This window comes from Gadus chalcogrammus, chromosome 19 (genome assembly GCF_026213295.1).
Source record: "Gadus chalcogrammus isolate NIFS_2021 chromosome 19, NIFS_Gcha_1.0, whole genome shotgun sequence".
Lineage (NCBI taxonomy): Eukaryota > Metazoa > Chordata > Actinopteri > Gadiformes > Gadidae > Gadus > Gadus chalcogrammus.
In genome coordinates, this window is record NC_079430.1 from 15,918,103 (window position 1) to 15,930,472 (window position 12,370).

At 49.5% G+C, this 12,370-nt stretch overlaps 1 protein-coding gene across 1 annotated transcript in view; it reads left to right on the forward strand.

The window, feature by feature from the left end:
• The window catches only part of snd1 (staphylococcal nuclease and tudor domain containing 1), a 193,844-nt gene that overhangs the window by 108,398 nt on the left and 73,076 nt on the right, over positions 1-12,370 (forward strand). Inside the window, exon 18 of the mRNA XM_056578800.1 lies at positions 7,240-7,428. Coding sequence (XP_056434775.1) covers positions 7,240-7,428 — 189 coding nt within the window. The remainder of the gene's footprint in view (positions 1-7,239; positions 7,429-12,370) is intronic.

Here is a 12,370-nt window from a genome sequence, read left to right on the forward strand (position 1 = left end):
TCGACCACAAACAGCCACTAACACCCAAATGCTGCACACATCCATATCTGTGACTTATTGACAAGGCCATATTGTTTATTATGTTAGCTGTATGTTTGGTCAAAGAAAAACCTTCCCAAGGATTGATTCTTGCATTCGCCCACACAATCCCCACAGCAAACACTTTCCTTTTGTGTTTCTAAAACACGACTAATTAGTTGTAAAGATTGCTCACACCCCTTTGTTTGGTATTGTTGGCCTTCTTACACATTTTCTGCATCAACCGTACAGGCTATTGATCGCCATCGATGTGTTGGTAAGGGGCAGTGAGGCGGCGTTCTCGTACAGGGAACACAGTGTGCACTTAGTCCCGGATCTAGAAGGCGGTGTATCTGGCAATATTGAGATTATCGACTTTTGTTTGACATGGATGTTCAACTCCGCCAAATGGGGTTTTCACGCTGGACTGGAGCAGCAAAGCCGCCCCACCACCACCGCTTTCTGCTCCAGCTCTCCCACGAGCTCGCGTGGAAAACAACGATTTCCCTTTTAATAAGAGGCAACCGGGCATCGAGTTCTCCTTTTCTGGGGTGAATTGCAAAGGTGAAGGAATCTGTTTTAAGGTGGAGCTATGCTGATCAGTTAACTATTCTGCTGACTTGAGTGGGTGGTTCTCAAAGTGTCCATTTTGTTTCTTGCACCCTCATCGTTATGCCTCTTTTTATCTGTCAGTCATCCTCTCCGTCTATCGCGTGTGTGCTTACATCTCGACCTTAGGAAGACGCATCGCTCAAAGTTTTGATCTCAATGGCTCACCCATCAGAAGAACCCACACACACACACACACACACACACACACACACACACACACACACACACACACACACACACACACACACACACACACACACACACACACACACACACACACACACACACACACACCTCTCTCTACCTTCAAAGCGTTCCTTCCATCTCCCACTCTGCTCACTTTGATAAATGATGAATTCTGCCGAATGAGCAAAGGGTTGCCGGTGGGAGGGTCTCTACTTTCGCTCTCTTTCTCCCTCACTCTATCTCTCGCTCTCTGGCGTTCTCTATCGACGGGGTGAGAGGTTGATGCGTGAGATGGAGCGATGGCAGACAGAGGGGAGGCGGAGGCCTGTGTCAAAATGAGTGATCGTGTTTACCCCAAGTCGCCCACCACCTTGCCATCCGTGCCCTCTGCGTTGGCACCACGCACACGCTCACACGCACATACATACACACACACGCGGTGATAGACGCACTCCCAAATACGCTTGCACACTTAGTGGTAATGATCATTTAGGCTATAAACACTGGGTATTGCCTATCTAGGCAGGGATGTTCGCTCTGACTCACTAACTGACATATATTTCTCTCTATAGATATATATAGTGATATAAGCCCCAGATTGTGAGAATCAGGCTGGGAGAGCCTCTCTAAATCACCGGGTGCAGTCATAAAAGCCACCCCTCTTTTTCCTTTAATGAGAATGGATGTACACATGCCGCTCCATCTGGTGTGTGCTCACATGTCGAGTCCTGCTTACGCATGCAGGCAGTATGAGAGAGCATTCCCTGAGCACATGTAGCCCTTCATTATAACACAAGTTAATAAGCAACATCGGTAGCGTCAATTTGTGTTTACTGCTGCGCTCAGTGCCTGTCCCTGCATCCATTCTGTTTCCCTAAGTCACAGGGTTGAGTTATGTGAACTAAACGGTAATGCTATACGTTTCTGTTCTCGTTCCGATACTTGGAATAGAGTGTTTGTGTCGTTTAGGCGGCCTCCCTTCTGTTTCTGTCGTGCGGTGTCTGCCCATATGCGACAATAGCTTGGGCTGAATATCAACAGTGTGGCTGAGGTGGTCAGCGGCGAAGCGCCTAAACTCTTTGCACTTAACCGAATGCAACACTTGATTTATTGCGTGTAAAGTTGTTCCTTTATTTGGCCGGTGTGCGTTTGTACGTAAGAGTCTACGGTATCGCTGGATGACCGCGGTCGTTCGGGTGAACGTTTGGAGCCTTTGAAGGAGGCGCCACAGTTTCGCTCGGAGGAGGAAATATCTTGAGTCTTGACCTTACCCCATCACCATCACACGACGTTAGAGGGATGACATTTCAACATCGGTTGTCTGCATGGAATCACAGTGTGGCTTGTTTTGACAAGGTGCAGTAGTGGTGTTTGTCTCTCTGTGTGTGTGTGTGTGTGAGTGTATGCGTGTGAGCTTTTGAGTGTGTGTGTCTGTGGGGGGTGGCTTTTGTGTGTGTGTGGGTATGTGTTCCACCGACGAAAAGGATTTTAGTATTATGCAACAATCCTGTTTAGACTCGAGGGCAGAAGACGAACGCGACCTAATTGACTGCTTGAAAAGGACTCCCTCGCGGTCCGACGGGAACGTTGGTCACAGAGTTCCACGCCTGCTGCGCGTCATCCTGGCGGCGCAGCGACGCTATCAAACCGACGCCATTCCGTCGTCCTTCTGCGTCACGGCGGGGGTGACCGTGTCGCTCACGGACGTTCCGGTCGCTGCATTGCAGCGAGGGCCAACACTGGGCCTTCCCAGGGAACGCCGGCCTCCTTTTGGGTGTCGCTTTCCTGTTGTTTACCGGAGCTTCGGAACAAAAAGGGCAGCCCGGCTCTGGCATCCCCCCCCCCCCCCCAATGTGACGGTGCTTTGGCTCGGCCGTGACGTGTCACCTACCGCCGTCCCCGCTGCTCTCCAGCCGCTAAGTGAATTGAATCCGCTGCCATTTTTAAAATGCGCCCCCAGGCCAGGTTTCATTTCAATGCTACCGAATGCCATTGTCTTTTGTACTTGAATGACTGCAGTGCGTGTGTGTGTGTGTGTGTGTGTATGTGTCACTGTGTGTGTGTGTGTGTGTGTGTGTGTCTCACTGTGTGTGTGTGTGTCTTACTGTCTGTGTGTGTGTGTGTGTGTGTGTGTCTTACTGTCTGTGTGTTTGTTTGTGTGTGTGTGTGTGTGTGTGCATGAATCTTCCTTTCCCTCCATCTCCTCCCTGCCTCAACACATCGCAGCGTTTATGAGATTACCGGGGCCCATTTGTGTTTCGGCGGGGCCCATCCTGGCCTGGTGGGGGCCTCCACTGGGAACCATCTGGGCTCGCCTCAAAGCGCCTTCCTGCCCCCCCCGCCCCCCACCCCTCCCTCGTCTGCTGTGACAATACCATTTGCTTCTTTTAAAGGCGAGGCATGGAAAAAAAATCTGTTCTGTAAAGCTAGTGATCTACACCGTGTGTGTGTGACGTGTGTGAGAATTTCTGTGTGTACGACATTCTGTGTGCGTGTGTGAGATTCTGTCTGTGTGTGTGTGATTCTGTCTGTGTGTGTGTGTGTGCGCCCCACCCATGTCCGTTACGGTGTGTGTTGGCCTTCCCATTGGGCTCCACACTGTGTGTGAGCGAAGGGAAGAGGAGGCACTAGGCCGCCCCGGCTGAGCAGCCCTTCCACAAAGCCGGTGCCACCGCGGCCAGCTGCTGTCTGTTCTGATACGGGGGGCCGAGCGCCGCCGGGGGGGCTGTTAGGGGGATTCACCGGGTATCCATGGAGAGTACGAGCACCATGTTCTGTAAACATCCAGCACTCCTCCGGCTTCATTCAAACCGCTATCTGCCAACATTCAAATCCCCTCGAATTGAATTCCCGCCCGGTGAAAGCGTTCCCGCTGAGCCCTGCCCGTCCCCCCCCCCCCCCGGGACTCTGGGCCCTGCTACCCAGCGTTTGTGTGGCTGCTCAAATCAACGCATTTGTTCCATTTGTGCGGTCTGGGTACACACTCCAAACGGTTGGGATGCGTACCTTATGGGGGTGGCGGGACGCTCGCACGTTGCCGCGTGCCACTGTGAGACGGGAGGGGCAGGGTGCTTCCGTCAGCCAATCTGCCGCTATTCACAAGGAGCTCGCCACGCTCAAGGGCTCGTTATCTTGTCAAGTTAAAATACGGGTATTATTACATCTTCCCCGCATAAAAAAGTGTTAACGAGCAAAGCGTAATTGTACATTTAGATCTTTTAAAAAATCTATTTCTTATTTTGTATTCTTGGTGATTTATGCCGACACAGGTGTAGCGAGTCTCATGAGATCATACTGCTATTCCAGTTTCCATCTCTATGTCTAACTTTGAGGTGTAAAGGCACGTAGCTGGGTGTTTGTTCTGTGGTCGTGGTCCATCGTGTGTTTAATGTCTGTGATTTGTGCTGTTGGTTTAATGTGTGTGATCTGTGCCGTGTGTGTGTGTTCAAATGTGTGTTTATGGTGTGTGATTATGGCTGCTTGTCCATCAGCCCTGTGATTTGTCCCCTAGCCTTCATATAATATTGATATTCCCTAGTGGGCCATTTGTTATCATTACGGCCCTGTGTAGCAATCCAACGATAACATTCACCGTGTGCTGTCGTCAGTGGCAAGCACATTTCCTTTCCATTAGGGTGGCAGTAGGTGGTAAATGAAGTTATTCACTATAAGTGGTCCGGGGAATAGGGAACCTCATTTGTCCAATCGTGATTGCGGAAACGCGTGAGTTTATGTGTTTTGTGACTGTACCTGCGCATGTCTGTGCAATGCCCACACAGACGCACATTTATTTGAACCGATCCGTTTTTGTCACGACGGAGTTTGACATGTTTAATTGCACTTGTTGTGACACCAGTGATTAGGCTCTGCTGAATATTTTCACACGTTGTTGCAAATCTTTTCTTTTTTTCTACTTTTTTGCCGCCACAATGTTGGCGGTGTAGGAGGTGGATAGGGGAGAATTTCACCAAGATCTCCTTATAGTTGAGTCATTTACTTTAGTCAAGATTCATGCTGATATCTTGATGTAGGCGCAGTAAGAAACGACACTAATAAGTGAGGAAAACCAAGGAATGTTTTTAACCAATAATCTGCCTCTTATAGCAAAGGTCAACTGTTTCTTTTGTTTACCTTTTGTGAAACGCCAGTCCCTGATTCAATAATCCGTCGGATGCCTTCAAAGCGTCCAGGTGACGCCCCTCCCTAATGCATTGGTCTAATACGGCGTGTGATCACCGATTCGCCGCGGTCCTCCAGGTGAACACCAGGACGGTCACGGTGGCAACAGGTGTTCTGGGTACCCCTGATTAGTGCAGGAGTACTCGCTGTTCCACTGCAGCTCAACTTATCACGTCCGTGTCAAATTAAACGGTCAGCTGGCCGCCAACATCTCTCGGCAAATCGACTGGCTGAGCGGGGGACAATAAGGGGCTGACTGGGTGATTAGACACATGGCCGGCCTGTCACAGTCCTCTACCGGCTCCTGGAGGGGCGCAGTAGACAGCCCCGGCTGTTGGAACCTCCCCTTACCGCTTTGGGGAGGCTTTGTTTTGGTGTTTTTGAAGATTGCTTCTAGGTTATCACTGCCTCAGACAGCCTGTCCCAACTAAGTTTCTGAGTTTGCCACTTCTCTGTATCAAGGATGATCCAGAAATGTGTTTGTGGGTTATGCCTGTTGGAAATGTCCATGTCTGTAATCAAACATGCCACTGGCTCGGGTCTTTGCAGACCTTTCAGTTTCTGAGGTCTTTGGATCCGTGCCGACAACCCACAGCTGACCTTGGGGCAGTGGACCCCCTTCGGTCTCCCCCAGGCCGGGATGGCCTTTTGGAGGGTCTTGTGGGGGGGGGGTCATGCATCGTCCGTGTCCTTACCCTAACCGTTCCCTGCTAAGCCGCAGCTCTGCCCGTCCTCTATGAAACCAGCCTCATTCCTCCACCTTCCCCTCGCTGGGCATCGCAGCGCTCGGAGCTCTGGTGACTCTAATGGCCTGGTTACATAAGAGCCGTTGAATCGGAGAGAAAGAGAGGGAGACGAGAGGACGGAGCCAAAACTGGGCTAGGAATGCGGGAAAAGAGGAACGCATGTAAACACGGATTAGACAAGAGGCGGATAAGACGGGGGAATCTCTGGCAGTGCAACTCTCTCCCAGCCACTTCTATTCTGAGCGTCACACGTGTGTGTGTGTGTGTGTGTCTACACTCGGCCCATCTTTGATGCTTAACGTGCGGATGGTCATAATTGTGCTTAACCATATCACAGAGGATTTATATTCGGGGTTTTGAGTGAGCGCGAGGCAGAGCAGTTCAACAAACCAATCGTGCGTCAGATTTCCCCCGGGGCCGCGGGGCTAAGCAGCCTACGTCTTAATCACTTGACTCGCGGCTATCTCCCCTCCACACCTGCCCTCCCTTGCCTTCCTGCTGACAGCGGAAAGTGAGTGAGGATATGACGGCTGGGGGGGGGAAATTACCTTTATACTTCTTCTTTTTTCTTTCTTTAGTGTATTTTTTATTCTGCTCATCGCTTGTGAAACACAATGTAATGAATACATAATGAGTCTAAATGGGCACGCGTTGCGCCGGGGAAATGCGGTCAGATCTGCCCTACTCTTGTCAGCAGGGTCGGCCATTTTTCCTTGGCCTAGTCTGGGAACACATGGGACTTGTAATATGGCTTGCGCTAATTGTGCATAATTTAGAAGTGTGCTAAGGAATTCCAGGAGGCGGTATGGAAAGTCAGAAGTCAAGGACTGACTACTAAACTGTACCAAGGCCGAGGTGTCTAGTTCCGCTGTTTTATGGCCGTGTTTAAAACGAGATCCCGGTTCGGTTTCATTCAGACAGTCGATGCCCTCGCTGCTCCTAATGAATTCAACGTACGCACTTCACACAGAATCTCACACACACACAGACAGAATCTCACACACATGCACACAAATTCAGACTCCTTTCTGTGTACTCTGTCACACACACGCACAAAATCACTCAGCCACCTCGCCCCCTCGTACAGAGCAGTAATGTAATCCATCAGTCGTTGGGCCAGAGACAAGGCGGTGGCTTTTAATTGAGAATGTCAGTGACCAGAGTTGTCCGCGCCCCGGACACGGCCAGGGGAAACATCTCTCGGGTGTAATTGCCTGCAAAAGACGTGCAAAGTGGGGGACCAAGACTGCGAGACAACAAAGCATCCAAGACAGCATGGGAATGAAGTATGTGTGTGGGAATGAATGCGAGCGTGAATCAATAGGGCTCAGGGGCAGCCAATGATCTGTCTCTATATGGACAAGAGAGGGCCCCCCCCCCCAGACCCTCTCTAAACCTTAATGGCGTCTCAGCTGTAATCCCGGATACAGTACATTAACCGCCCTCATTTCTCTGCCCCCACTCCATCCCTTCCCCCTTCCCCTTCTCTGTGAACCAGGTGGAGGTTGAAGTGGAGAGCATGGACAAAGCGGGCAACTTCATTGGCTGGCTGCACATCGAGGGCGTGAACCTGTCCGTGGCGCTGGTGGAGTCGGCGCTGTCCAAGGTCCACTTCACGGCCGAGCGTAGCTCCTACTACAAGACCCTGGTGACGGCCGAGGAGCCCTGCCGCGAGAGGAAGGAGAAGGTAGGTCCCGCCGGACGCCTGAGCTCAGCTCAGCTCTTCACTGTCTTTGGCTTCGTATTTGTTTAGACCAATCACGTCGTTGTAAATGTGATTGGAGGTGGACATCGAACACAAACTCGGCCGACAGCAGTAAACTCGAAAAAAAGTGTCTGAAAGGTTTCAAGTCAACACTGTAGACTTGGTTATGAGTTCCTCTTTGGGATAATATCTCCGTTACAAGGCTTAGCTTGGCCCCCGTTCTGGTTCTGGTTTCCAGCCCAGGCTCCATGCAGTCTCTCTTCCAGAAGTTCTGCTGTAGCATAGTATGGCTGCTTGATCCCATATAAGCTGAACACCAATGAAATATATCCAGTGTTGACATAACCGTCTGCGCTACGCATTTTCATATCAGTCTGAAGCTGCAATCCTAGTGTTTTACCATGGATCATGCAGATCAAATGTGCTGGGTTGTAATGTACTACCCAAGCATGCCAGCCGCTGAGCTGTAGTAAGGGCTCACAGATGGACCGAATAGGATTCAGTTTGTTACTGTGAAGGTTTTCTAGCAGCCCTAATTATGACGTGATATAGATTGATGTCAAGGGGAGAGTCCCAGGTATGGGCATCTGTCTGTTTGTCCTGATTCTGACTTTTGGTTTGCCATCGTCCCCCAGCTCACGTTACGCACAATACCCAGTCCCCAAAAGCCCACAAAGTGAGGCCATGAAAAACAATGTCAAGTTTACTGGCAAACCGTTTAAACGACTATCGCAGTCTAGCCAAACACGCTGTGCGCTGCACCATCATAACGCCACGGAGACATTAATTACGTTTTATGTACACAAAGGACCGGCGCTTTAATTTGAGTGTATCCATATTAACCTTAACGGCAAACAGGAGCGTGCGGGAACGCCGAACACGACTAGAACTCTAGAACACAGGCAGCACCGCCACTCGGCGACATCACGTCCCTTCGAAACGCGTTTAAAACACCCAGTAATCGGTGGACGCCGGGCCAACGCCGAGATGCTAATGCACCCCCTGCAGCCCTGAGAATAGCCACATATTTGCCGCCATCGCTGGAGCCTCCCCTGCGCTACGGGAGCCCTTTGATGGATGGAGGCCTCTCTAGTACTGATCCCAATCTTGCCCTCCATTTTCATTATGGCTCCAGCAGTCGCCCCTGCCAGATGAATGAAGTGCCCGGCCAGCTGTCGTCCTTGTCCTCTCGGTCTGCGACTCTCACAGCCCCGCCCTGCCTCCCCGTCCTGTCCCCTATCTCCCCCCCCCCCCCCCCCCCCCCTCTTTGTTTTTCTCTATTTTTCCGGGTACTTTTACCTATCTGTGGGCTCCGGAGGCCCGCTCCCCGTATCAGGGTGATCTATTGCCCGAGCCGAGAAGGGCCTGTGTTCTCTGTCCTTCCTCTGGATCTATCACGCCGGCCCCGCGCTGAGCTCCCTCTCAAACTTCTTGTTCTCAGGCTCATTATCTTCCGTGGCTCTGGTTCCCTCTATCTCTCTATCGCTCTCCTCCTCCTCCCTCTCGTCGTCTCATCAATTCTTCTCCCGCCCGCCTCGCTGGAGAAACAAAGCCAGTAAAAATGACGCCTCTCGGGTAGCTTTCCATCAGTGGGCGTCTTGTCTGGGTTTTTTTTTTTTTAACCGAAGACCGGAGACGAAAAAGAACGGAGGAATCACTCACACCTTGGTGAGCGACGGCGCCGAGGACGGGTCCGCCTCGCTCAATCTCCCGCAACGAGAGGGCACGCATTGTGACACCTCCGATGACACGCCGTTTCACTCCCCGGCGCTGACCCCTGTCACGCGGCAGACGGATCGCCTGTTTAAGACGGTGGCTCCGGCCTGACCCCGGTCAGCGTGGCCAGGATGTAGAGGGAACACCGCAGGAAATGGGGCCCCGACGAAGCCAGACAGATGGTGATTGCGTTTGATAGGAGGTCGCGGCGTGCACGGCCTTGTTTGATGTTGGGCGCTAGCGGCAGGGCTTGTGCTGTGCTTGCTCGGCTGACATCAATTGGTTGTTTGTAGATGGAGGGGGGGCTCGGGGGGGTAGGGGATTCATTTGTGATGTGAGTTGCTTAAGGGCAGATGAGGTGGGGTCTATCTGTTCTAATTAACCCCCAGGGATTCACCAGCAAAAAGTGAAATCTTGCTCTTTTTTTTCTCTCAAGACTCCTTTGTTCTTTTGATGCCGTTGGCCGGCCTTTTGTGAGTCGGGTTAGGTGCACTACCCACTCACGCAGGCACACATGCAGGCACACATGCACACACACATGCACACAGACACGGTAGGGCACCTGGACAAGAATATGTCTGGTAGAGAAGTGAACTCCCTTACCCATTAAGCAAACATTGCAAGTCAAACAATATAAAGGCCAATTGTCTTGCTGAACTAGCATTCGCAACCAAAAGCACTTAGTTTCAGGGACTTTGTTCCCTTCTTACCATTCCAAGAGGTGGCCGCGGTTCTCTCTTACTTGAACTTTGCATATCCCATATATCAGTGTCTTTAAAAAACGTTTGTGCCTCTCACGGAATAGAATGTAATATGCCGGATTGCGAGCTAAGCTTTTGACCCTGTTTAAGGAGCCTTTGTCAAATAAATTTGCATTCACAAGTTCCAACCAAAAGGTTGGTGATGTCACCTAAATACTCGCATGCATAATAAACCAGAGACATGCTTCAGCTCTCGGCTTAAAATGGGTGCATATAATTATCTTCTCGCAGTTAGGTACACCCTGATCTCTGCTTGAAAGTGGTCTCTGTAAGAAGGGCCTTTCAGTGTATCTGTTCACCTGGTGTCGAATGCCTTTTAGGGTCGTTCATCGATGCCTCAATTGGTTTCTCACCTATTTTGGTGACAACAGTATATCCGTGTTACTGCTCCGAGATTGAGTGCCCATGACTATTTGGATGAGTTATTGTTCAACATGTGGTTGTGCCGGAAGGAAAGAAGTAAGGAGAACTTGGAACATAATAAAATGAAAAGGCTCCACGGAAGGCTGGATTCAACGGCAAGGTGGATTGATTATACTCCGAAGTACCTGTTATTCTCGCATTCCCTCTATGTTGCATTCATGTCAATACAATGTCAATATAATACAATAACATTATTTCGCCAGGGGGAAAGCTGCCGGTAATTGGTGGGGCCAAATCGACAGTCACTCCTCAATATTACCCAGGGCTTGAGTTTCTGTTGAGCAAGCAGAAACTCCCGTAATTCCACTGTAATTACCCAGTATTGAAGGAGCTAAAGACACTAATGGGCCTTTTGAGAGAGCACGTGAGGGAGAGAGAGGACATGATTACACTCATCTGAACGCCACCCCAGCTCGCCGGCTCAACATTATGATGGGTACACATTTAGCATAGTTGCAACTCTGTTTGCCCTCCTACCTTCTTCTCATTATCTTGTAATGTGCTTTGAAGACGATCACTGAATGATGTAATACTTAATAGGAAATTCAAATAGATATAGTAAATCCCCAGAATTGGGGAAAGGTGACCCAGTTGTGCAAAAAAAACATTTCTGGACATAATCAAGGCCTTGTCAGTAGACCCATTTCTCAATGGGTCAACATAGACTAACACAACTCATAATACAAATGATGGATCTACTACATGCGTACCAGGGCATGGTCGGTAGAATAAACTAGTGACGATAAGTGTACTTGCAGTGCCCTGGCATGTGAAATGTGCAGACCCATCATTAGTGTTGTGAGCGACGCCTCTGACAGGGTCTATCAGCCTAACCTTCGCAACATGTGCATCAGTAGAGGATTGTAGATGTGTCGATCTTTCCCGGTCGTCCCTGGTGGAAGTTAATAACCGATTCAGAGCACATTCAGGTCATTTCCGGAGTTATAAATCCAAACAATTACACTCTGAGGAGGCTGTCTTGTGACATGTATAACCAGTTTAGGGAAGAAACGTTTTTATTTTTAGTTTTAATGCTTTATGCGGAAGAAATCTAACTTTGTCTTAACGATGATTGGCTGAAGAGCGTGGTAAGCGCGTCTTAATCTGTTGCTACGTTGCATTTTTCCTCACATTATCTCTCTTCAGTCGCTACCGCATCTCTCAAGGGTCAAGGGTTTGTCTCGTAAGCCAAAATGCCTTGACATGTAATCAAAATCTCTCGCACACAAAAACACGTGCACGCGCACACCCACAATCTCTCGATCAAAGGCGGGATTTTGAAAGTGTGCAAAACCAACTTCTCCCCATTGTCTCATCTGGGCTGTTTCTTCTCAGCAGTCAGCACATCACGCACCTGGCTAAACAGGAACACGCTGTGGATGAGTGGAGATAATTGGGCTTTTAGTGTAGATAATGGTTCTTTGTTGTCTCAGAGTCGAGGGTTGAGCAGGCTGAGCTCAAGAGGACAGATTTCAATCCTTTGGATAAGCTATAGTTAGTATTGTGTTGTTGCCTCGTTAAAAACAATTCGCAGTGGTATTGTGTATCGTTTTCCCATAATTCGATGATGCAAGGCGAATGATTTGGCCCATGAAGAAAAGCAGAGGTGGATGGGTACGGCGGTATTATACTACGATGCTCTGAGCTTCCTTAAGGACTGTCTTTATTGACCGTCTTTAGTCAATGGAGGCTTTTACTTGGCTCTATTATTTATTTATTTTCCATCTGCCTCTTTGATTAACAAAACCTGTTCCAATCACCATGGAGACATCCCAAAGAGAGCCATAAATCACCTTTCAACTTGCTAAAGGCAATTTTGAATGATTTGGTTGTAAATAGTACAGCCTGGCACCTCCATCTTGACTTCATTCTAAATGTAGGTCTATTTAAAAAAAAAAAGTTAAAACCCAATTAAAACCTTTTAATTACAGCCAGACATTCCCATCTTCTGTTTATCACATCGTAGCCCAAAAATGTTTAGAGTGAACATGAATTCACTAGTTACTCCGTCGGTGTCGTTGTTG